The sequence below is a fragment of the Choloepus didactylus genome, chromosome 2 (assembly GCF_015220235.1).
Source record: "Choloepus didactylus isolate mChoDid1 chromosome 2, mChoDid1.pri, whole genome shotgun sequence".
NCBI classification, from domain to species: Eukaryota; Metazoa; Chordata; class Mammalia; order Pilosa; family Megalonychidae; genus Choloepus; species Choloepus didactylus.
The window spans coordinates 228,078,380-228,100,904 of record NC_051308.1 but is presented as its reverse complement, the minus strand read 5'-3'; the positions used below and the strand labels follow the sequence as shown (position 1 = coordinate 228,100,904).

Sequence of the window (22,525 nt, the reverse complement as noted above, 5' to 3'; positions counted from 1 at the left end):
AATGGATTTTATTTTCTTGATTTTCTCCTCAGATTGCTCATTACTAATGTATAGAAACTATGGTTTTTTGGATGTTGATATTGTACCCTGCCATTTTGCTGAATTTGTTATTAGCTGTAGGAGCTTTGAGGTGGACTTTTCAGGAATTTCTGAATATAGGATCATGTCATCTGCAAATATGGAAAGTTTTACTTCTTCCTTTCCAATTTGGATGCCTTTTATTTGTTTTTCTTGCCTGGTTGCTCTGGCAAGAACTTCTAATACAATGTTGAACAACAGAGGTGACAGTGTGCATCCTGGTCTTGTTCAGGTCTTACAGGGAAGGCTTTCAGTCTTTCACCATTGAATATGATGTTAGCTGTGGGTTTTTCGTATATCCCCTTTATCATGTTGAGGAAGTGTTCTTCTATTCCTAGTGTTCTAAGTGTTTTTATCACGAAGGGGTGCTGAATTTTTTTTTTTTTAACTTGATCAAAAAATTAAAAAACAATTAAAAAAACATTTCAAGCAAAACTAAAACTAAGAAATAAGAAAAAACAAGTAACCTAAAATAACTACATTGCTTCCAACATGTTCCTACCCTACCCCAAGAAAATACACAGACTATGACTCAACAAAGGAATGAGAAAAACAAATAACCACATTTCTGCGAACTTGTTCCTACCATACCCCCTCAGAAATTAACAAACCATAGACGTTCCTGAGCATTCCCGTAACATTAAGTTTACCCTCCATAACTTACGTGTTCTTACTAGATTATCGTTCCCCCTTCACTAGTTGCTGTCTATTGCTAGGTCTCCTACATTCTACAATATAAACCATTTATTTTACATTTTTCAGAGCTCACGTTAGTGGTCACGTAAAATATCTTGCTTTCTGTGCCTGGCTTATTTTGCTCAGCATTATGCCTTCAGGGTTCGTCCATGTTGTCGTATGTTTCTCGACCTTGTTCCTTCTTACTGCCGGGTAGTATTCCATCGTGTGTGTGTACCACAGTTTGTTTATCCACTCATTTGTTGAAGGACATTTGGATTGTTTCCATCTCTTGACAATTGTGAATAATGCTGCTATGAACATCGGTGTGCAAATACCTGTTTGTGTTACTGCTTTCAGATCTTCTGGGTATATACTGAGGAGTGAAATTGCTGGATCAAAGGTTAACTCTATATCTAGTTTTCTGAGGAACCACCAGACTGTCTTCCAGAAAGGCTGTACCATTATACAGTCCCACCAACAATGAATAAAGAGTTCCAATTTCTCCACATCCTCTCCAGCATTTGTAGTTTCCTGTTTGTTTAATGGCAGCCAATCTAATTGGTGTGAGATATCATCTCAGTGTGGTCTTAATTTGCATCTCCCTATAGCTAGAGAAGAAGAACATTTTTTCATGTGTTTTTCGGACATTTGTATTTCCTCTTCAGAGAAATATCTTTTCATATCTTTTGTCCGTTTTATAATTGGACTGTCTGTGCTATTGTCATTGAGTTGTAGGATTTCTTTATATATGTAAAAGATACCAGTCTTTTGTCAGATATATGGCTTCCAAATATTTTTTCCCATTGAGTTGGCTACCTCTTCACCTTTTTGACAAACTCCTTTGAGGTACAGAAGCTTTTAAGTTTGAGTAGTTCCCATTTATCTATTTTTTCTTTTGTTGCTTATGCTTTGGGTGTAAGGTCTAAGAAGTGACCTCCTAATACAAGGTCTTGAAGGTGTTTCCCTACATTATGTTCTAGGAGTTTTATGGTATTATCTTCTATATTGAGGTCTGTAATCCATTTTGAATTAATTTTTGTGTAGGTTGTGACACGGGTCAGGTGCTGGATTTTGTCAAATGTCTTTTCTACGTCAATGGAGATGATCATGTCAGGATTTTTTGCTTCATTCTGTTAATGTGATGTATTACATTAATTGATTTTCTTATATTGAACTTACCCTTGCATACCAGGGATAAATCCCACGTGATCATTGTGTATAATTTTAATATGCTGTTGGATTCAGTGTGCTATCATTTTGTTTAGGATTTTTGTATCTATATTCATAAGAGATATTGGTCTGTAATTCTCTTTTCTTGTGGTTTCTTTATCTGGCTCTAGTATGGGGGTGATTAGAATGAATTAGGGAGTTCTAGTTTGCTAATGCTGCCAGAATGCAAAACACCAGAGATGGATTGGCTTTTATAAAAGGGGGTTTATTTGGTTACACCGTTACAGTCTTAAGGCCATAAAGTGTCCCAGATAAGGCATCAACAATCGGTACCTTCACTGAAGGATGGCCGATGGTGTCTGGAAAACCTCTGTTAGCTGGGAAGGCATGTGGCTGGCGTCTGCTCCAAAGTTCTGGTTTCAAAATGGCTTTTGCCGAGGACGTTCCTCTCTAGGCTGCAGTTTCTCAAAAATGTCACTCCTAGTTGCTCTTGGGGTGCTTGTCCTCTCTTAGCTTCTCTGGAGCAAGAGTCTGCTTTCAGTGACCATCTTCAGAGTGTCATCTGCAGCTCCTCTCCAAGTTTCTGTGCATTCTTCAAAGTGTCCCTCTTGGCTGTAGCTCCTCTTCAAAATGTCACTCACAGCTGCACTGAGTTCCCTCTGTTTGTCAGCTCATTTATATGGCTCCAGTGATTTAATTTAGAACCGCCCTGAATGGATGGGGTAACACCTCCATGGAAATTATCCAATCAGAGTCATCACCCACGGTTCGGTGGGGCACATCTCCATGGAAACACTCAGAGAATTACAATCTAATCAACACTGATATGTCTGCCCACACAAGAGTGCATCAAATAATACGGCTTTTTCTGGGGGACATAGTACATTCAAATTGGCACAGGAGTGTTCCCTCCTCTTTAATTTTTTTGGATGAGTTTGAGCAGAATTTGCATTGTCTTCTTGGAATGTTTGGTAAAATTCCCCTGTGAAGCCATCTGGTTCTGGGCTTTTCTTTGTTGGGAGGTTTTTGATTACTGATTCAATCTCTATACTACTATTTGATTTGTTGAGATCTTCTATTTCTTCTTGAGTCAGTATAGGTAGTTTGTGTGTTTCTAAGAATTTGTCCATTTAATCTAGGTTATCTAATTTATTGGTGTACAATTGTTCATAGTATCTTTTTTTTTTTCTTTTCCCAAATTTTATAGTGGGGGAAAAATGCCTACAGTTAGACAATAAAACTTCTGACAATTTAGATAAAAATTTCCTTTGTACATCAGATTTTAAAATATACTTTTGTTTTCTATTTAGGAAATGTGGAAAATGCCTATTTATAATGTTTTTGGAAGGATACCCCGTTTTGCAATGTGTGGTCTTCCAGATTCTTATGGGCTACAGATGTTGAGAGGTATTTCATGGCATTTGCATTTCTAGAAATCAGTGTTGTCTGGCCAGGCCTTCCACTGTTCAGCTTTCTGACATCTTATCAAAAATTAGTAGAGGGGCAAGAATTCTTGCCCGGTTAGTTTCCACGATGCAGCCATTTAACACCATCTCATCCAAAATGATGTGTACTTTATCCAAATTAAACATTATATCCAATTCACTCACTCGGCTGAAGTACTCATCTAAAACTTCCACAAAATTATGAATGAATTCATAAATAGCCATCTCATTCTCAGTGTCATTAACTCCAACCACAATGAAGAGCGCTGCATACTGACGATATATCAGCTTAAAATCCTTATATTCAATGAAAGAGCATTGTTCACTGGATCGAGAGAGACAGCTCTTTATGACTTCGGTTTCCAGAAGTGTCCGCTTGTTAATCTCCATGTGTTCATAGTACTTAGAAAGTCGGGTCTGCCCTTGTTTATTCACCATGAGGAAAAACTTTATCATTTTTTTTCTTTCTGGCCAGTATTTTTCCAAATACAACTCAAAATTTATGGCAAGGGTGGTGGAACCTGTGCGGCTCCACGGGCAGCTGTCCTGGCGGCGGCTCTCCTGGGGACCCCCTCCTCCTTTCCCTCAGAAGATTGCTCCCCAATCCTCGTTAGCTTCGCTGTGCGGGCTTCCTTGGGGCAGCCATTTTGGCTTTTAGTCCATAGTATCTTTATAGTCCTTTTTCTTTCGAAGGGGTTACAGTAATGTCCTCCTTTTCATTTCTGATTTTTGTTATTTGTATCCTCTTTTTCTTTCTCTCTTTCTAGCTATAGGGTTGACTGTTTTATTGATCTTTTCAAATAACCAACGTGGTTTTGTTGATTCGCTGTCTCTTTTGTTTTGTTCTATATTTCATTTGTCTCCCCTCTAATCTTTATTTACTTCCTTCTGCTCCCTTATGGTTTATAGTTTGCTGTTCTTTTTCTAATTCTTCCAGTTTTGAGGTTAGATCTCTGATTTAAAGTCTTTTCTTCCTTTTTAATATAGGCATTTAGAGCTATAAATTGCCCTCTCAGCACTGCCTTTGCTGCATCCCATAAGTTTTGGTATGTTGTATTTTCATTTTCATTTGTCTCAAGGTATTTCCTAATTTGCCTTGTGATTTCTTCTTTAACCTATTGGTTGTTTAAGAGTATGTTGTTTCATTTCCACATATTTGTAAACTTTCCCTTTCTCCCTTTTATTGATTTCTAGCTTCATTCCGTTGTGGGCATAGAAGATACAATTTCAGTATTTTTGAATTTATTGAGACTTATTTAGTTATCTGGCATGGTTCATACTGAAGAATGATCTGTATGCCCTCCAGAAGAATGTATATTCTGTTGTTGGGTGAAGTGTTCTATATATGCCTGTTAGGTATAGTTGGTTTAGAGTGTTGTTCAAGTCTTCTTATACAAGAACATCTGACTAAATGTTCTATCTGTTATTGAAAGTGGTGTATTAAAATCTCCGACAGTTAATGTAGAACCATCTATTTCTCCTTTTAAATCTGTCAATATTTACTTCATATATTTTGGGGTTCTGCTGTTAGGCACATATATATTTATAATTATTACATCTTCTTGCCAAATTGACTCCTTTATCAGTATATAATGGCCGTTTTTGTCCATCATAACTTTTTTGACTTAAAATCTATTTTATCTCATAGTAGTATAGCTATCCAAGCTCTCTTTTGGTTACTACTTGAGTGGTATATTCTTTTCCATCCTTTCACTTTCAGCCTACTTGTATCTTTGAATTTAAGGTGAGTCTCTTGGAAAGTCATGCTGTTTTATCCATTCTGCCAATCTTTGTCTTTTGACTGGAGATATTTTCCATATATTTTCCTTGTGGTTACCATGGGGTTAAAATTTAATATCCTAAATATGTAACAGTCATATTTGGTTTGATACCAACTTAGCTTCAATAGCATACACATACTTTTCCTTTACTTCTTTGTCTCCTACCTTGTACTTGTTACCACTTACATCTTTCTTTGTTGTATGTGCAAAACCATAGAGTTAACATTTGCTTTTTATTCTTCTGCATTTTAGCACCTGTAGGAAGTAAGAAGTGGAGTTATAACAAACAATACAATACAATAGTATTGGTATTTATAATTATCCAAATGAATACCTTTACTGGAGGTTTTTTTTTTTTTTTCTCCTTTATGCTGCTTTGAATCACTGTCTAGTGTCCTTTCCTTTTAGTCCGTAGAACTCTTTACCATTGCTTGTAGGACTGGTCTAGGGGTGATGAACTCAGCTTTCGTATATCTGGGAATGTTTAAATCTCTACCTCATTTTTGAAAGAAAGTATTGCCAGATACAAAATTCTTGGTTGGCAAGAATACTTCCAAGTATTTCAATCCACTACTTGCCTTCCTCCATGGTTTCTGATGAGAAATCCACACTTAATCTAATCAAGGCCCCCTTGTATATTAACACTTGACTTTTTTTCTTGCAGCTTTCAGAACTCTCCCCATGTCCTTTATATTTGATAGTGTGTTCAATATATGACAGTGTGCTTTTTCTTCATGTATATCCTGTTAGGTGTTCCCGGGCTTCTTGGATGTGCATATTCATGTCTTTTGCTAAGTTCTTCATCATTATTTCTTTGAATGTTCCTTCTGCCCCTTTCTCTCTTCTGTTTCTGGGAATCCCATAGTGTGTATATGGAACGCTCGAAGGTATCCCAGAGGTCTCTTAGGCTATTTTTGCTTTTTATAATTCTTTTTTCTTTTTGCTCCTCAGCCTGACTCATATAAATTGTCTTGTCTTTGAGTTTGCTGATTCTTTCTGCTGTCAGCTCCAGTCTGCTGTTGAAACCCTCCTGGGAATTTTTCATTTCAGTTATTGTAGTCTTCAACTCAGTAGTTCTCTTCGGTTCCCCCCTTTTTTTTTTTTTTTTATCCATTTAGTATCTTTAATCCAAAAACAAGAGAAAGGAGAAAGAGCAACAAAAAATATTGGGCATGGGTTTGGGGAGAGGGTAGAGAACAGAAAATAAATAGTAAAATGGAAGACCTAAATTCAACTATATTAATAAACAAAAGGCATTTTTGTTTATTAATATAAACAAAAAATGTTTATTACATATTACATATCTCCAAGCCAGGTCGTGGACTTGATGAGGGCAGAGCTGTTTATCTCCGCATCCCTCGGGTTGGTCCCGAGCAGTGCTTCTCACAGTGAGGTCCCCACACCAGCAGTGTCAGTATCACCTGGAGACTTGTTAGCAATGCAAATTCTAGGGTCCTGGCAATCTGTGTTTTAACAAACCTTCCACATGATTCTGATGCATGTTCAAGTTTCAGAACCAGTGAGATAGAATGAGAACTCAGGAAATGCTGGAAGAATGAGGCACAGCATTGGTGGAGGGATGGATTTTAAAAAAAGAAGAGCCAAATAAATGCCCTTTACAAGTTGTACAAATATAAAGAACAGATATATGGAAAGTAAATGGATGGAACGAAGTATCTCTTATAATCAGTAATCATAGGAAGTAAACTTCAACATAAAGTATTACCACAGATAAAGGGCAACAGTTCCCAGTGATACAGAGATCAATTCTGGAAGATATAGGCAGACAGTAAATGTGTATGTGCCTAATAATAGAGCTTCAAACTGCACAAAGTAGAAATTGACAGATTTAAACAAGACAAGACAAACCCACAGTCATAGTTGGAGAGTTAAAATCCCTCTCTTAGCAACTAATAGAACAATTGGAAAAAAAAAATCAATAAAGATATAGATGTGAGCAACACTTTACCAAACAGCTGCAGAATAAACATTCTTTTCAATTGTGCATGGCACATTCACCAAAACAGACCTATGCTGGGCCATGAGACAAGTCTTAATAGATTTTTTTTTTTTTTTAATCTTCATTTTATTGAGATATATTCACATACCATGCAGTCATACAAAACAAATCGTACTTTCGATTGTTTACAGTACCATTACATAGTGGTACATTCATCACCCAAATCAATCCCTGGCACCTTCATTAGCCCACACACAAAAATAACAAGAATAATAATTAGAGTGAAAAAGAGCAATTGGAGTAAAAAAGAATACTGGGTACCTTTGTCTGTTTGTTTCCTTCCCCTATTTTTCTACTCATCCATCCATAAACTAGACAAAGTGGAGTGTGGTCCTTATGGCTTTCCCAATCCCATTGTCACCCCTCATAAGCTACATTTTGATACAACTGTCTTCGAGATTCATGGGTTCTGGGTTGTAGTTTGATAGTTTCAGGTATCCACCACCAGCTACCCCAATTCTTTAGAACCTAAAAAGGGTTGTCTAAAGTGTGTGTAAGAGTGCCCACCAGAGTGACCTCTCGGCTCCTTTTGGAATCTCTCTGCCACTGAAGCTTATTTCATTTCCTTTCACATCCCCCTTTTGGTCAAGAAGATGTTCTCCGTCCCACGATGCCGGGTCTGCATTCCTCCCCGGGAGTCGTATTCCACGTTGCCAGGGAGATTCACTCCCCTGGGTGTCTGATCCCACGTTGCGGGGGGAGGGCAGTGATTTCACCTTTCAAGTTGGCTTAGCTAGAGAGACAGGGCCACATCTGAGCAACAAAGAGGCATTCGGGAGGAGGCTCTTAGGCACAACCATAGGGAGGCCTAGCCTCTCCTTTGCAGCAACCGTCTTCCCAAGGGTAAAACCTGTGGTAGAGGGCTCAACCCATCAAACCACCAGTCCCCTATGTCTGTGGTCATGTTAGCAACCATGGAGGTGGGGTAGGCGAATACCCCTGCATTCTCCACAGGCTCCTCAAGGGGGCACTACATCCTTTTTTTTTTTCCCCTTGTTTTTCTTTTTCTTTTTTTTTTTTTTTAACTTTCCCTTCTTTTTTAAATCAACTGTATGAAAAAAAAAGTTAAAAAGAAAACAAACATACAATAAAAGAACATTTCAAAGAGACCATAACATGGGAGTAAGAAAAAGACAACTAACCTAAGATAACTGCTTAACTTCCAACATGTTCCTACTTTACCCCAAGAAAGTTACCTAATATAGCAACATTTCTGTGAACTTGCTCCTACTATATCCATCAGAAATTAACAGACCATAGTCATTCCTGGGCATCCCCAGAACGTTAAATAGCTTATCTGTTCTTCTTGCATTATTGTTCCCCCTTCCTTAATTGCTCTCTATTGCTAATTCCCCTACATTCTACATTATAAACCATTTGTTTTACATTTTTCAAAGTTCACATTAGTGGTAGCATATAGTATTTCTCTTTTTGTGCCTGGCTTATTTCGCTCAGCATTATGTCTTCAAGGTTCATCCATGTTGTCATATGTTTCACCAGATCGTTCCTTCTTACTGCCGCGTAGTATTCCATCGTGTGTATATACCACATTTTATTTATCCACTCATCTGTTTTAGGACATTTGGGTTGTTTCCATCTCTTGGCAATTGTGAATAATGCTGCTATGAACATTGGCGTGCAGATATCTGTTCGTGTCACTGCTTTCCGATCTTCCGGGTATATACCGAGAAGTGCAATCGCTGGATCGAATGGTAACTCTATATCTAGTTTTCTAAGGAACTGCCAGACTGACTTCCAGAGTGGCTGAACCATTATACAGTCCCACCAACAATGAATAAGAGTTCCAATTTCTCCACATCCCCTCCAGCATTTGTAGTTTCCTGTTTTTTTAATGGCAGCCATTCTAACCGGTGTTAGATGGTATCTCATTGTGGTCTTAATTTGCATCTCTCTAATAGCTAGTGAAGCTGAACATTTTTTCATGTGTTTCTTGGCCATTTGTATTTCCTCTTCAGAGAACTGTCTTTTCATATCTTTTGCCCATTTTATAATTGGGCTGTCTGTACTATTGTCATTGAGTTGTAGGATTTCTTTGTATATGCAAGATATCAGTCTTTTGTCAGATACATGGTTTCCAAAAATTTTTTCCCATTGAGTTGGCTGCCTCTTTACCTTTTTGAGAAATTCCTTTGAGGTGCAGAAACTTCTAAGCTTGAGGAGTTCCCATTTATCTATTTTCTCTTTTGTTGCTTGTGCTTTGGGTGTAAAGTCTAGGAAGTGGCCGCCTAATACAAGGTCTTGAAGATGTTTTCCTACATTATCTTCTAGGAGTTTTATGGTACTTTCTTTTATATTGAGATCTTTGGTCCATTTTGAGTTAATTTTTGTGTAGGGGGTGAGGTAGGGGTCCTCTTTCATTCTTTTGGATATGGATATCCAACTCTCCCAGCCCCATTTGTTGAAAAGACCATTATGGCTCAGTTCAGTGACTTTGGGGGCCTTATCAAAGATCAGTCGGCCATAGATCTGAGGGTCTATCTCCGAATTCTCAATTCGATTCCATTGATCTATATGTCTATCTTTGTGCCAGTACCATGCTGTTTTGGCAACTGTGGCTTTATAATAAGCTTCAAAGTCAGGGAGTGTAAGTCCTCCCACTTCGTTTTTCTTTTTTAGAGTGTCTTTAGCAATTCGAGGCATCTTCCCTTTCCAAATAAATTTGATAACTAGCTTTTCCAAGTCTGCAAAGTAGGTTGTTGGCATTTTGATTGGGATTGCATTGAATCTGTAGATGAGTTTGGGTAGAATTGACATCTTAATGACATTTAGCCTTCCTATCCATGAACATGGAATATTTTTCCATCTTTTAAGGTCCCCTTCTATTTCTTTTAGTAGAGTTATGTAGTTTTCTTTGTATAGGTCTTTTACATCTTTGGTTAAGTTTATTCCTAGGTACTTGATTTTTTTAGTTGCTATTTAGAATGGTATCTTTTTCTTGAGTGTCTCTTCAGTTTGTTCATTTCTAGCATATAGAAACATTACTGACTTATGTGCATTAACCTTGTATCCCGCTACTTTGCTAAATTTGTTTATTAGCTCTAGTAGGTGTATCGTTGATTTCTCAGGGTTTTCTAGATATAAGATCATATCATCTGCAAACAATGACAGTTTTACTTCTTCTTTTCCAATTTGCATGCCTTTTATTTCTTTGTCTTGCCGGATTGCCCTGGCTAGCACTTCCAGCACAATGTTGAATAACAGTGGTGACAGCGGGCATCCTTGTCTTGTTCCCGATCTTAGAGGGAAGGCTTTCAGTCTCTCACCATTGAGTACTATGCTGGCTGTGGGTTTTTCATATATGCTCTTTATCATGTTGAGGAAATTTCCTTCAATTCCTACCTTTTGAAGTGTTTTTATCAAAAACGGATGTTGGATTTTGTCAAATGCTTTTTCAGCATCTATTGAGATGATCAATTGATTTTTCCCTTTTGACTTGTTAATGTGTTGTAATACATTGATTGATTTTCTTATGTTGAACCATCCTTGCATGCCTGGAATAAACCCCACTTGGTCATGGTGTATGATTTTTTTAATGTGTCTTTGGATTCGATTTGCAAGTATTTTGTTGAGGATTTTTGCATCTATATTCATTAGGGAGATTGGCCGGTAGTTTTCCTTTTTTGTAGCATCTTTGCCTGGTTTTGGTATTAGATTGATGTTAACTTCATAAAATGAGTTAGGTAGTGTCCCATTTTCTTCGATGTTTTGAAAGAGTTTGAGTAAGATTGGTGTCAGTTCTTTCTGGAAAGTTTGGTAGAATTCCCCTGTGAAGCCATCTGGCCCTGGGCATTTATTTGTGGGAAGATTTTTGATGACTGATTGGATCTCTTTGCTTGTGATAGGTTGGTTGAGGTCTTCTATTTCTTCTCTGGTCAGTCTAGGTTGTTCATATGTTTCCAGGAAATTGTCCATTTCCTCTACATTATCCAGTTTGTTGCCATACAGTTGTTCATAGTATCCTCTTATAATTTATTTAATTTCTTCAGGATCTGCAGTTATGTCACCTTTTTCATTCATTATTTTGTTTATATGGGTCTTCTCTCTTTTTGATTTTGTCAGTCTAGCTAGGGGCTTGTCAATCTTGTTGATCTTCTCAAAGAACCAACTTTTGGTGATATTTATCCTCTCTATTGTTTTTTTGTTCTCTATGTCATTTATTTCTGCTTTAATCCTTGTTATTTCTTTCCTTCTACTTGGTTTAGGATTGGTTTGCTGTTCATTTTCTAGCTTCTTCAGTTGATCCATTAGTTCTTTGATTTTGGCTCTCTCTTCCTTTTTAATATATGCATTTAGTGCTATAAATTTCCCCCTCAGCACTGCTTTTGCTGCATCCCATAGGTTTTGGTATGTTGTGTTCTCATTTTCATTTGTCTCTATATATTTAGCAATTTCTCTTGCTATTTCTTCTTTAACCCACTGATTGTTTAGGAGTGTGTTGTTTAACCTCCAGGTATTTGTGAATTTTCTAAGTCTCTGATGGTTATTGACTTCTAATTGTATTCCATTGTGGTCAGAGAATGTGCTTTGAATAATTTCGATCTTTTTAAATTTATTGAGGCTTGTTTTATGTCCCAGCATATGATCTATTCTGGAGAAAGTTCCATGAGCACTAGAAAAGTATGTGTATCCTGGTGATTTGGGATGTAATGTCCTGTATATGTCTGTTAAATCTAATTCATTTATCAGATTGTTTAGGTTTTCAATTTCCTTATTGGTCTTCTGTCTGGTTGATCTATCTATAGGAGAGAGTGATGTGTTGAAGTCTCCCACAATTATTGTGGAAACATCAGTTGCTTCCTTTAGTTTTGCCAGTGTTTCTCTCATGTATTTTGTGGCACCTTGATTGGGTGCATAGACATTTACGATTGTTATTTCTTCTTGCTGAATTGCCCCTTTTATTAGTATGTAGTGGCCTTCTTTGTCTCTGAAAACATCCCTGCATTTGAAGTCTATTTTATCTGAGATTAATATTGCTACACCTGCTTTCTTTTGGCTGTAGCTTGCATGAAATATTTTTTTCCATCCTTTCACTTTCAGTTTCTTTGTGTCCCTGTGTCTAAGATGAGTGTCTTGTATGCAACATATTGATGGTTCATTTTTTTTTGATCCATTCTGCGAATCTATATCTTTTAATTGGGGAGTTTAATCCATTTACATTCAACGTTATAACCGTGAATGCATTTCTTGAATCAGCCATCTTATCCTTTGGTTTATGTTTGTCATATTTTTCCCTCTCTCTATTAATATCCTTTATTGTACCCATACCGAATCTCTTTAGTACTGAACCTTTCTCCAAGTCTCTCTGTCCTTTCTTTGTTTCTCTGTCTGTAGGGCTCCCTTTAGTATCTCCAGTAGGGCAGGTCTCTTGTTAGCAAATTCTCTCAGCATTTGTTTGTCTGTGAAAAATTTAAGCTCTCCCTCAAATTTGAAGGAGAGCTTTGCTGGATAAAGTATTCTTGGCTGGAAATTTTTCTCACTCAGAATTTTAAATATATCGTGCCACTGCCTTCTGGCCTCCATGGTGGCTGCTGAGTAGTCACTACTTAGTCTTATGCTGTTTCCTTTGTATGTGGTGAATTGCTTTTCTCTTGCTGCTTTCAGAACTTGCTCCTTCTCTTCTGTGTTTGACAGTGTGATCAGTATATGTCTCGGAGTGGGTTTATTTGGATTTATTCTATTTGGGGTTCGCTGAGCATTTATGATTTGTGTATTTATGTTGTTTAGAAGATTTGGGAAGTTTTCCCCAACAATTTCTTTGAATACTCTTCCTAGACCTTTACCCTTTTCTTCCCCTTCTGGGACACCAATGAGTCTTATATTTGGATGTTTCATGTTATCTATCATATCCCTGAGGTCCATTTCGATTTTTTCAATTTTTTTCCCCATTCTTTCTTTTATGCTTTCATTTTCCATTCTGTCATCTTCGAGGTCACTGATTCGTTGTTCAACTTCCTCTAGTCTTGTACTATGAGTGTCCAGAATCTTTTTAATTTGGTCAACAGTTTCTTTAATTTCCATAAGATCATCCATTTTTTTATTTGGTCTTGCAATGTCTTCTTTATGCTCTTCTAGGGTCTTCTTGATTTCCTTTATCTCCCGTACTATGGTCTCATTGTTCATCTTTAGTTCTTTGAGTAGCTGCTCTAGATGCTGTGTCTCTTCTGGTCTTTTTATTTGGGTGCTTGGGCTTGGGTTATCCATATTGTCTGGTTTTTTCATATGCTTTATAATTTTCTGTTGTTTTTGGCCTCGTGGCATTTGCTGAACTTGATAGGGTTCTTTTAGGATTTGTAGACCAATTGAAGTCCTTATCTCTAATTTATCAGATCTACAGCTTCGTGGAGTACACTTTCTCTAACTAACCAGCAGGTGGTGTCCATGAGCCACCTGTTCTCCACAAGCCAGTTCTCCCCTGCTTAGCCTTTTTGGTGAGTGGGGGAGTGAGTCTTGTGGGGCCAATTGGTGTACCAAGCTTGCGTGTGTAGTTGGTGTTGCCTGCCCTGTATATGGGGCGTGTTTCTGGGCAGTCAGGGATGGGGGGTGGCTCTAACAATCAAATCTCCCTGGTGATCCTAGAATTTTAAGGCTGCTGCAATAGTCTAATCCTTCAGTTCAGTCCTGCCACAGTTTGTCTCTGCCACTGACCCACAAGTCCTTGGTATTGGCGTATGGCTCCTGAGACTTGCAAGTGGGCCCCTCTTCCAGGCTGTGCACCCCCTGGTCCTCTGTTGAGGGATGACTGTGCTATGTCACAGGTGAGTGCCGTCCCCCCAGAGCGGTTCTGGGCTGCTGGGCTGTGTAGGGAGGCTCCCAGTCTGCTGAAATGATGGCTGAATGGGGCTTTGTTAATTCACACTGCTCCGCCTTCCCAACTCTGGGACAATCAGCTGAGGTTGCAGGGAAGGCTAATGTCCACGCCCAGTTTTGTGGTGTGTGCCTGTTATTTGAAGCACTTCCGTCACACTGGGTTGTCTGGGGCAGCTCTGGGCTATGGGGCTGGCGACGGGCAGGAGTGTTTCCTGTCCACCAGGATGATGGGTGTGAGCGGACACCCCCCTTTTGTTGGGAAGTTGTGGTGTTTAGTGAATTTTCTCAGCCACTGGATTATTGCGTTTTGTCTCAGAGCTCTCCTAGTTCTGCTCTTGACTTGACCTGCCCAAATTGCAGGTCTTTGAAGCTTTCTGTATTGGGCTTCTTAGAGTAATTGTTTTAGAAAAAGAAAAAAGGATTAAAAAAAAAAAAAATAAAAGGGCCCTCCTCAGAGATCTAATGGGTTATTGAAATGCTAAGAGACAAAGCAACCAGGGCCATTAAGGAAAGGTCCACAGGGCAGAGAGATCAGCTTTTCTTCGGGATTTGCATATGTGCCTCAGGGCCTGGGCTCCGGCCTGAGCTCTGCCCTTCCCCCTTCTATGTTCACCAGAACTCCAAAAATCCTCCTCTTTTATTTTGGAGTTTTTCGTGTTGTTTTTTTTTCTATGCCTGTCTCCTCTCTGCTGGGCTGGCTGCTCTCAGATTCTCTGGTGTCTGGTCTCCGTCTATCTATTTGTAGGAGTTTGGATCAGCAGAATGAGTTTCCGATAAGGGCTGCCACTGCAGTTCTCCCTTCTCCTTCCCGGAGCTGACAGCCCCTCCTCCCCCGGGACTGAGCCTGGCAGGGAGGGGCGCGGGTCCCCTGGCCGCAAAAGCTTACAGATTTCGCTGGTCTCAGCAGTTCCACGTTTTCATGAGTGTTGTATGAAGTATGCCCAAAATCAGATTGCTCTGTGGTGTCCAGTCCATGCAGTTCCTGGCTTTCTACCTACTTTCCTGGAGGAGTAACTGAAACATACAGCTCACCAGTCTGCCATCTTGCCCCGCCTCTCGGTTGCCTTTTAAAATTTCTCTTTACTGAAGTTCTCATATTGCTCATTCTTTGTTTTCCTGATATGCTTTAGTTCTTTCTCTGTATTTTCCTTCCTCTCCTTGAACATTTTTAAGACCATTTTTAAAAGTCTTTGGTATGTCTACATTCTTGTCTTCTTCATTGGTGTTTTTTGGATTTTTATTTTCTTCCTTTGGATGGACCATCATTTCCTGTTTGTTTGTCTTGTACTCTTTTGTTGTACACTGTACATTTTAATATTTAAAATGTTAACTCTGGGATTTATTCCCTGTGGTTTCTGTTTCTTGATTTTGAAACCAGCTGGTGACAAGACAGAGATTTTCTTGAGCTTCAGCCCTCCTGTCAGGAAGGTCTTCCCAAGGTGAATGCAGTGTGCAGGGTCCTCCCTGTCTTTTCCGGGCCTATGTCTTTCCCTGGGCTTAGCTTGAAAATTGTTTTGGAGTTCGCCTGTTTATAGGAGTTTGAATGCCCCTTCTTTTTTCCAGGAGACAGATCTCCCTCTTCTGGGAGTTTAAAGCACTCAAGTCTTTCTCCTAGACTGTCTGCCTCCATAGTTTCTTATACTATGTTGTCTCAAGCTGCTTTTGCCTGGAGGGCAAATTCTGGGAGGGGGCACACTGGAGAGGAGTTTTCTGAGTCATTCTTTTCCATCCTTTGTCTGGGGTTGGTTGGAATAGTGGCCACCCTCAGAACTGGGCCCCAGTTGATCCAAAGACGCTAATCAGAAGCTGTGATCACTGATTGCTTATACCCACCCCCTTGTCTTGGGGAAGAGGCCTTTTTTTTTTTTTAATATTCATTTTATTGAGATATATTCACATACCATGCAGTCATACAAAACAAATCGTACATTTGATTGTTCACAGTACCATTACATAGTTGTACATTCATTACCAAAATCAATCCCTGACACCTTGATTACCACACAGACAAAACAACAAGAATAATAATTAAAGTGAAAAAAAAAGCAATTAAAGTAAAAAAGAACACTGTGTTTGTTTGTTTGTTTCCTTCCACCATTTTTCTACTTATCCATCCATAAACGAGACAAAGGGAAGTGTGGTCCTTATGGCTTTCCCAATCCCATTGTCACCCCTCATAAGCTACATTTTTATACAATTGTCTTCCAGATTCATTGGTTCTGGGTTATAGGTTGATAGTTTCAGGTATCTACCGCCAGCTACCCCAATTCATTAGAACCTAAAAAGGGTTGTCTATATTGTGCGTAAGAGTGCCCACACAGTGACCTCTCGGCTCCTTTTGGAATCTCTCTGCCACTGAAGCTTATTTCATTTCCTTTCATTTGCCCCTTTTGGTCAAGAAGATGTTCTTCATCCCACGATGCCAGGTCTGCATTCCTCCCCGGGAGTCATATTCCATGTGGCCAGGGAGATTCACTCCCCTGGGTGTCTGATCCCACGTTGCGGGGGGAGGGCAGTGATTTCACCTTTCAAGTTGGCTTAGCTAGAGAGAGAGGGCCACATCTGAGCAACAAAGAGGCATTCGGGAGGAGGCTCTTAGGCACAATTATAGGGAGGCCTAGCCTCTCCTTTGCAGCAACAGTCTTCTCAAGGGTAAATCCTGTGGTAGAGGACTCAATCCATCCAACCACCAGTCCCCTATGTCTGTGAGTGCATTAGCAACCATTGAGGTGGGGCAGGCCAATACCCCTGCATTCTCCACTAGCTCCTCAAGGGGGCTCTGCATATTTTTTTCCTTTTTTTTTTTTAATTGTTTTTTTTAAATCAACTGTATAAAAAATAAAAAAAATTAAAAAAACATACAATAAAAGAACATTTCAAAGAGACCATAACAAGGGAGTAAGAAAAAGACAACTAACCTAGGATAACTACTTTACTTCCAACATGTTCCTACTCTACCCCAAGAAAGTAACCTAATATAGCAACATTTCTGTGAACTTGTTCCTGCTATACCCATCAGACATTAACAGACCATAGTCATTCCTGGGCATTCCCAGAACGTTAAATTTACCCACGATAGCTTATCTGTTCTTACTGAATTATCGTTCCCCCTTCCTTAATTGCTCTCTATCGCTAGTTCCCCTACATTCTACATTATAAACCATTTGTTTTATATTTTTCAAAGTTCACATTAGTGGTAGCATATAGTATTTCTCTTTTTGTGCCTGGCTTATTTCGCTCAGCATTATGTCTTCAAGGTTCATCCATGTTGTCATATGTTTCATGACATCGTTCCTTCTTACTGCTGCATAGTATTCCATCGTGTGTCTATACCAAATTTTATTTATCCACTCATCTGTTGAAGGACATTGGGTTGTTTCCGTCTCTTGGCAATTGTGAATAATGCTGCTGTGAACATTGGCATGGAGATATCTGTTCGTGTCACTACTTTCTGATCTTCCGGATATATACTGAGAAGTGCAATCACTGGATCAAAGGGTAACACTATATCTAGTTTTCTAAGGAACTGCCAGACTGACTTCCAAAGTGGCTGAACCATTATACAGTCCCACCAACAATGAAGAGTTCCAATTTCTCCATAGGGGAAGAGGACTTCTATTTCCCTTTCTGTTACCAGCATGCTAACCAAGGAGGGGCCTTCCATGAGAGTGGTGAATGGGCTCTGGTAACTGCTGCATAGGGGAAAGCAATTGACTAGTCTTACTGATTTGCCAGGTTCTTCCTGTCACTCTTTCCTGGATGCCGTGCAGTGGTCTGTTGGCCTCTGGTGTTTCAAAATAGTTGTTCACACAGTTCCTGCCTATTTAATAAATGTTGTGGTGGAAAGACTGAATCCTGGAGCACTCTATCTCTGCCATCTTCTTACAGTCCCAATACTGTCCTCTTGAATCTTCTGTCCTCCCTTGTTAGATCCTGTTCATTTCATGTATTGCCTTTAATTGTCATTGTCTCTTTAGTTGCATGTTATGGCTCCCTCTCCCTCTCCGTTTCTCCCCCTCCCTCCCTTTCCCTTTCTTTTAATTTTTTTTTTTTTTGGGGGGGGGGAAACATATATATTACATAAACTTTCCCATCTCAACCATCTCAATCACATTCACTATATGGTGGTATCTCACTACCTTCGTTACTAAAACTTTCCCGTTTCCCCAAACAGAAACCCTATGCCTATTAGGTATTAATTCCCCACTCCTCCTACTCCCACCTCTGGCAACCTGTCCTCTAATTTCTTTCTCTGTGAACTTATGTATCCTCTGATATTTTCTTTGTAGTTACCTTGGGGTGTGAATTTAACAACCTAAATTTGTAACTATCTTGTTTGCTGTGATACAACTTAACTTCAGTAGTATACACAAATTATGTTCATTGTGATTGTTTCTTAACAATATCTGACTAGGATTGATTATAGATCAATAATTTCTATAGCAAGTTAATTTTTATTAAATTATTCTGCTAATGGACACAAACTGGCATTAAAAGCAAATAATGTAATAGCAAAGTCATTGCTTTTCTAAATGCTTGACATATTAAATAGAATTAGCTGGGTAAGATTATTGCTTTAATTGTATATTACAAAGCTGTACATTTTATTAGATAGCTAAGTTGCTTTCATTCTGGTTAATTATCAGTGTGCTGTTAAGCTATATGCTTAATCTGTTGACTGACTTGTACCTTCAATGCTATGAGGACAAGATTCGGTTGCTGACTTCTTTCCAAATTATTTTTCTAGGGCAAGAGGATTATGACAGATTACGACCGCTGAGTTATCCACAAACAGATGTATTTCTAGTCTGTTTTTCAGTGGTATCTCCATCCTCATTTGAAAATGTGAAAGAAAAGGTGAGTTAATCAGATGTTCTTACCTGGACAAAGGTTGTCATAGAACTTTTATTGACCATTATAAAATGCTTTAAAGATGTGGATTAACAAAAATGTATTTTTAAATACCTTTTCTTTAGTGGGTACCTGAGATAACTCACCACTGTCCAAAGACTCCTTTCTTGCTTGTTGGGACCCAAATTGATCTCAGAGATGACCCCTCTACTATTGAGAAACTTGCCAAGAACAAACAGAAGCCTATCACTCCGGAGACTGCTGAAAAGCTGGCCCGTGACCTGAAGGCTGTCAAATATGTGGAGTGTTCTGCTCTCACACAGGTGAGGACTTTGAAACTCCATTTGTTTTTTATTGTTTAATAGTTTCTTAGAACATTAGGGTAGAAGATTATTTCTAAGAGTGGTCAGTAGTGCTCAAAAAGATACCCAAGAGGAATATGACCAGTTTCATATTGTATATTCTTTTGTAGTGTATTTATGGAGAGAATTATTAGTCTCTAAGTAAAGCCCTTGGTTTATAAGCGCCCCATGTTGGTCTGAATGATTTGTAGGGATTAGGGATTGGGTAACAAATATTCATGAGGGGAGTCTAGATCAGTGCAAGGTTGCAAGAGAGGATGTGTGTGGTTTTTTTCCCCTCCCTGAGAAACTTAAATTTTTGTACAAATATATGTGATCTTTTCTTGCCAGTTCTGACAATTGATACTATACTGTTTTGGGGGTAATTCAGCTGGGACAGGGAATTAGTCATAATAATTGAGACTTTTATGTCAAGGAAAGGCTGTCTTGGCTGTTCCTGTCACAGTTATCAAGCATTATTTGTATGGTGTCTGTATTCCTATGTTTTTGGAGGTATTCCTTCATATGTGTCCCCTCTTTTCTCTTAAATCATTTCTGAATGATTTAAGTGGAACTCCTCTCTTAGTGTGATTGGAAATACCACATTGTGAGGACAGGGGAGTAATGTTTAGAGTATTTAAAGTGAGTGTTGTGACTGACTTGTGTGTTTAATCTTCTTTACCTTCATGGTATTACTGATTCCTTCCTTTGAGTCCTGTTCTCTGGGCAAAGAAAAAACATATGGAAATTATTAACATAGATCTCTTACATGCTACTGGTGCTTTAACAATGAGCAAATATACTTAATTAGAATAGGACAGGACTGGTGGGTAGAGGTTTATAATAATTATATTAAATCCACCCATGTTTATCATGTTTTTTAAAAATCATTTTTTGGTATATTATTGGATTCTTGATTATGTGTATACTAGGGCAAATGGCATATATAACTACTATTATGTATGCATTAGGTATTTAGTATATAGGACAGTACATAATTTAATAACTTCCAACTTAGTGTTTTGTTGGATATTTAAAGATAAAAACTTAGCCACAGGATAACTTCAAGGCCTAATAGCCGATGATTTAAACACATTCTTCTCAAACCCAGATTTTCTTGGCAGTTTAATGCCATTGTAAAAACAGATATTTAAAAGTTCAAGAGAATTTATATTTTCTTACGCACAACACTGACTGAAGTTTTGAAAATAATTCCTGGTGCTTCTCTTTGGTGTTTTGGTACCATCCCCAGAAAAGTGTGTGTGCTGAGGGAGGGGAGAAGGAAATGTGTGGAGCAACATGCCAGAATAGGATATTGTATGTACTGTTGAATACCCCTGTTCTCTAAATGTTGAGTGCCTTTCAGGAAATGGAGGCAAGTAGGCCATGGAGACTCAATTTAAGGTCACTGGTGAAAGTTATTTTAAATAATTGCATGCTTCTATGTAATATTTTTACAGACACTTTACAGAGAATAAGAAGTTTAAAAGTTCTTGGCAGGCATAATTTTCTTACCAGATTTTGAAGTTTGGAGAAGGCAAAAGAGGAGAAGATAAAAAACAGGGTTTGTAGTTGTGTTTGGGAGCTAAACTTTTAGGACTCCAGATTCTGTTTGTTGGCTTCTGTAAAACCAAACTCTATATAAATAGAAAGTGGATAAAGCAAAGATTAGTTTTGTTTTGTGAAGTATTTGTTGACCTTTGTCCACAATAAGCAAGAAAGAATTTGCTTCTTGGTAAGAGATACACTACTTTCTAATGGTCTTCCCTCTCTTTTTTTCTTAGAAAATATATTTCACTTTGTATCCTTCCACCTTCCTTTTATATTTGGCTACCAGAGTTTGTTGCTAGATGTGAAGAAAGAATCCTCAGAGGAAATTCTTTTGTTTATAAGCTTTTCTACTTTGTAAATGATATAGAAAGAAGAAAACTTTTTGACCCCTTTGGTTTGTTATAAGTACTTATTGTTATTTCTCATTCATTTTGTACCTAATGGAATGTGTGGGTACTGATCCTCTGGGATATCCTTGTGGGGATAGGGTGGGGTTGGGAACACCTGGGTAACGTAGGCCTGGCACTTGTTACTGGAGCTGTGTTCTGGGACTTCCAGGAAATTTTTTACTTGGGATCAAATTGACCTAAAGAATATGTAGAACTTCTTTGGGTGGTAAACCTCTGGTTTCAGATTAGGTGAGTGTAGGTGAGTCTGTAGACGTGGGCCCAAGATACCACTACTACTGAGTCACATTGTCACAGTGGAGTTTCTGGCTGAGGTGTAAGTGTATTTCTGCATCTTAACTCCTGTAGATCTGAGAGTATTCTTTGTTTTCTCTCCATGCTTTATGCTCTGATACCCATGTGGACATCTTAAAGCATTGGACTGCTTGCTAAAATTCATTCTAGGACCCCATTCTTTGTTTTCCCATGATTTGGGTGGTAGTTACTTGCTCTAATAACATTACTGAATAACTGAAGCATATGCTGTTTCTAGAGTCTTTTCTTTAAACTCCTCTCAGTTGATATTGTTGAACAATTAACACTCTTTCTAAATGTTGGAACTTTTTTGTTCTGGGCATAGTTTACTCTGAAATCCTGATTTAATCCCATCCAGATATGTCATTGAACCTAGAAACATGTAGCATGCCTGTTAGTCCGCTATTTGTGTCCTTCAGTTATTCAGGGGCTGAATTCACATAAGCCTGAAATTGTAATAGATTTATTTCCAGAATGTATATGCTGTTCATAGGAGAAATATTGGCGAATTCCACAAGATTTAAATTATTCAATGCAATTTTGTTTGTATATCATGGCATTATTTTCATTAAATTGTTATAATATTAAATTTCAATGTGTGATTATTTCAGAAGTCAACATACTGCATTTTTGTAGAAAGTGCTTTCTTGATCAGTTAACCTGTTTTGAGTAGGAAGTTTCTGTTCAATTTACTTCCCAGTAATAGGTTTAAGATCCAGCTCTCTTGGCATTTATTTTTCTTAAGGCATGTTCCTTCTGTGAATTCAGCCCATTTAATCCGAATTGCTATTTGTATCTGCTAGTCTTTCTAATCCTCTAACCTGGCTGCTATTCTCTCTCTTCCCCTCTGTCTTGTAGAGAGGTCTGAAGAATGTGTTTGATGAGGCTATCCTAGCTGCCCTCGAGCCTCCGGAAACTCAACCCAAAAGGAAGTGCTGTATATTCTAAACTGTTTTCTCCTTTCCCTCTTTGCTGCTGCTTCCTGTCCCACTACTGTAGAAAGTTCGTTAAAAAACAAAGGAATAAAACCATCCTGTTTGAAAGCCTCTGCGTCTTTTTACTCAACATCTTAGAATAATCA

General features: G+C 38.5%; 2 protein-coding genes across 4 annotated transcripts in view; one reads left to right on the top strand and one right to left on the bottom strand.

The window, feature by feature from the left end:
- The window catches only part of CDC42 (cell division cycle 42), an 80,793-nt gene that overhangs the window by 55,442 nt on the left and 2,826 nt on the right, over nucleotides 1–22,525 (top strand). For 2 of the 3 annotated variants that reach the window (XM_037828245.1, XM_037828244.1), the window contains exons 4-5: nucleotides 18,748–18,857; nucleotides 18,977–19,174. In XM_037828245.1, the coding sequence (XP_037684173.1) occupies nucleotides 18,748–18,857; nucleotides 18,977–19,174 (308 nt within the window). Of the gene's footprint in view, nucleotides 1–18,747; nucleotides 18,858–18,976; nucleotides 19,175–22,302; nucleotides 22,488–22,525 lie in introns of those variants that run through there. The other variant, XM_037828246.1, reaches the window with a different exon arrangement.
- Nucleotides 3,121–4,023, bottom strand: LOC119527812 (AP-4 complex subunit sigma-1). Its single transcript, XM_037828247.1, has one exon. It carries the CDS (start codon nucleotides 3,825–3,827, stop codon nucleotides 3,393–3,395), a length of 435 nt encoding a protein of 144 aa, XP_037684175.1. The 5' UTR covers nucleotides 3,828–4,023; the 3' UTR covers nucleotides 3,121–3,392.

Bases quoted from the DNA above. Each gene is read 5' to 3' on its own strand.
- LOC119527812 (XM_037828247.1), bottom strand. From the start codon at position 3,827: ATGATAAAGTTTTTCCTCATGGTGAATAAACAAGGGCAGACCCGACTT.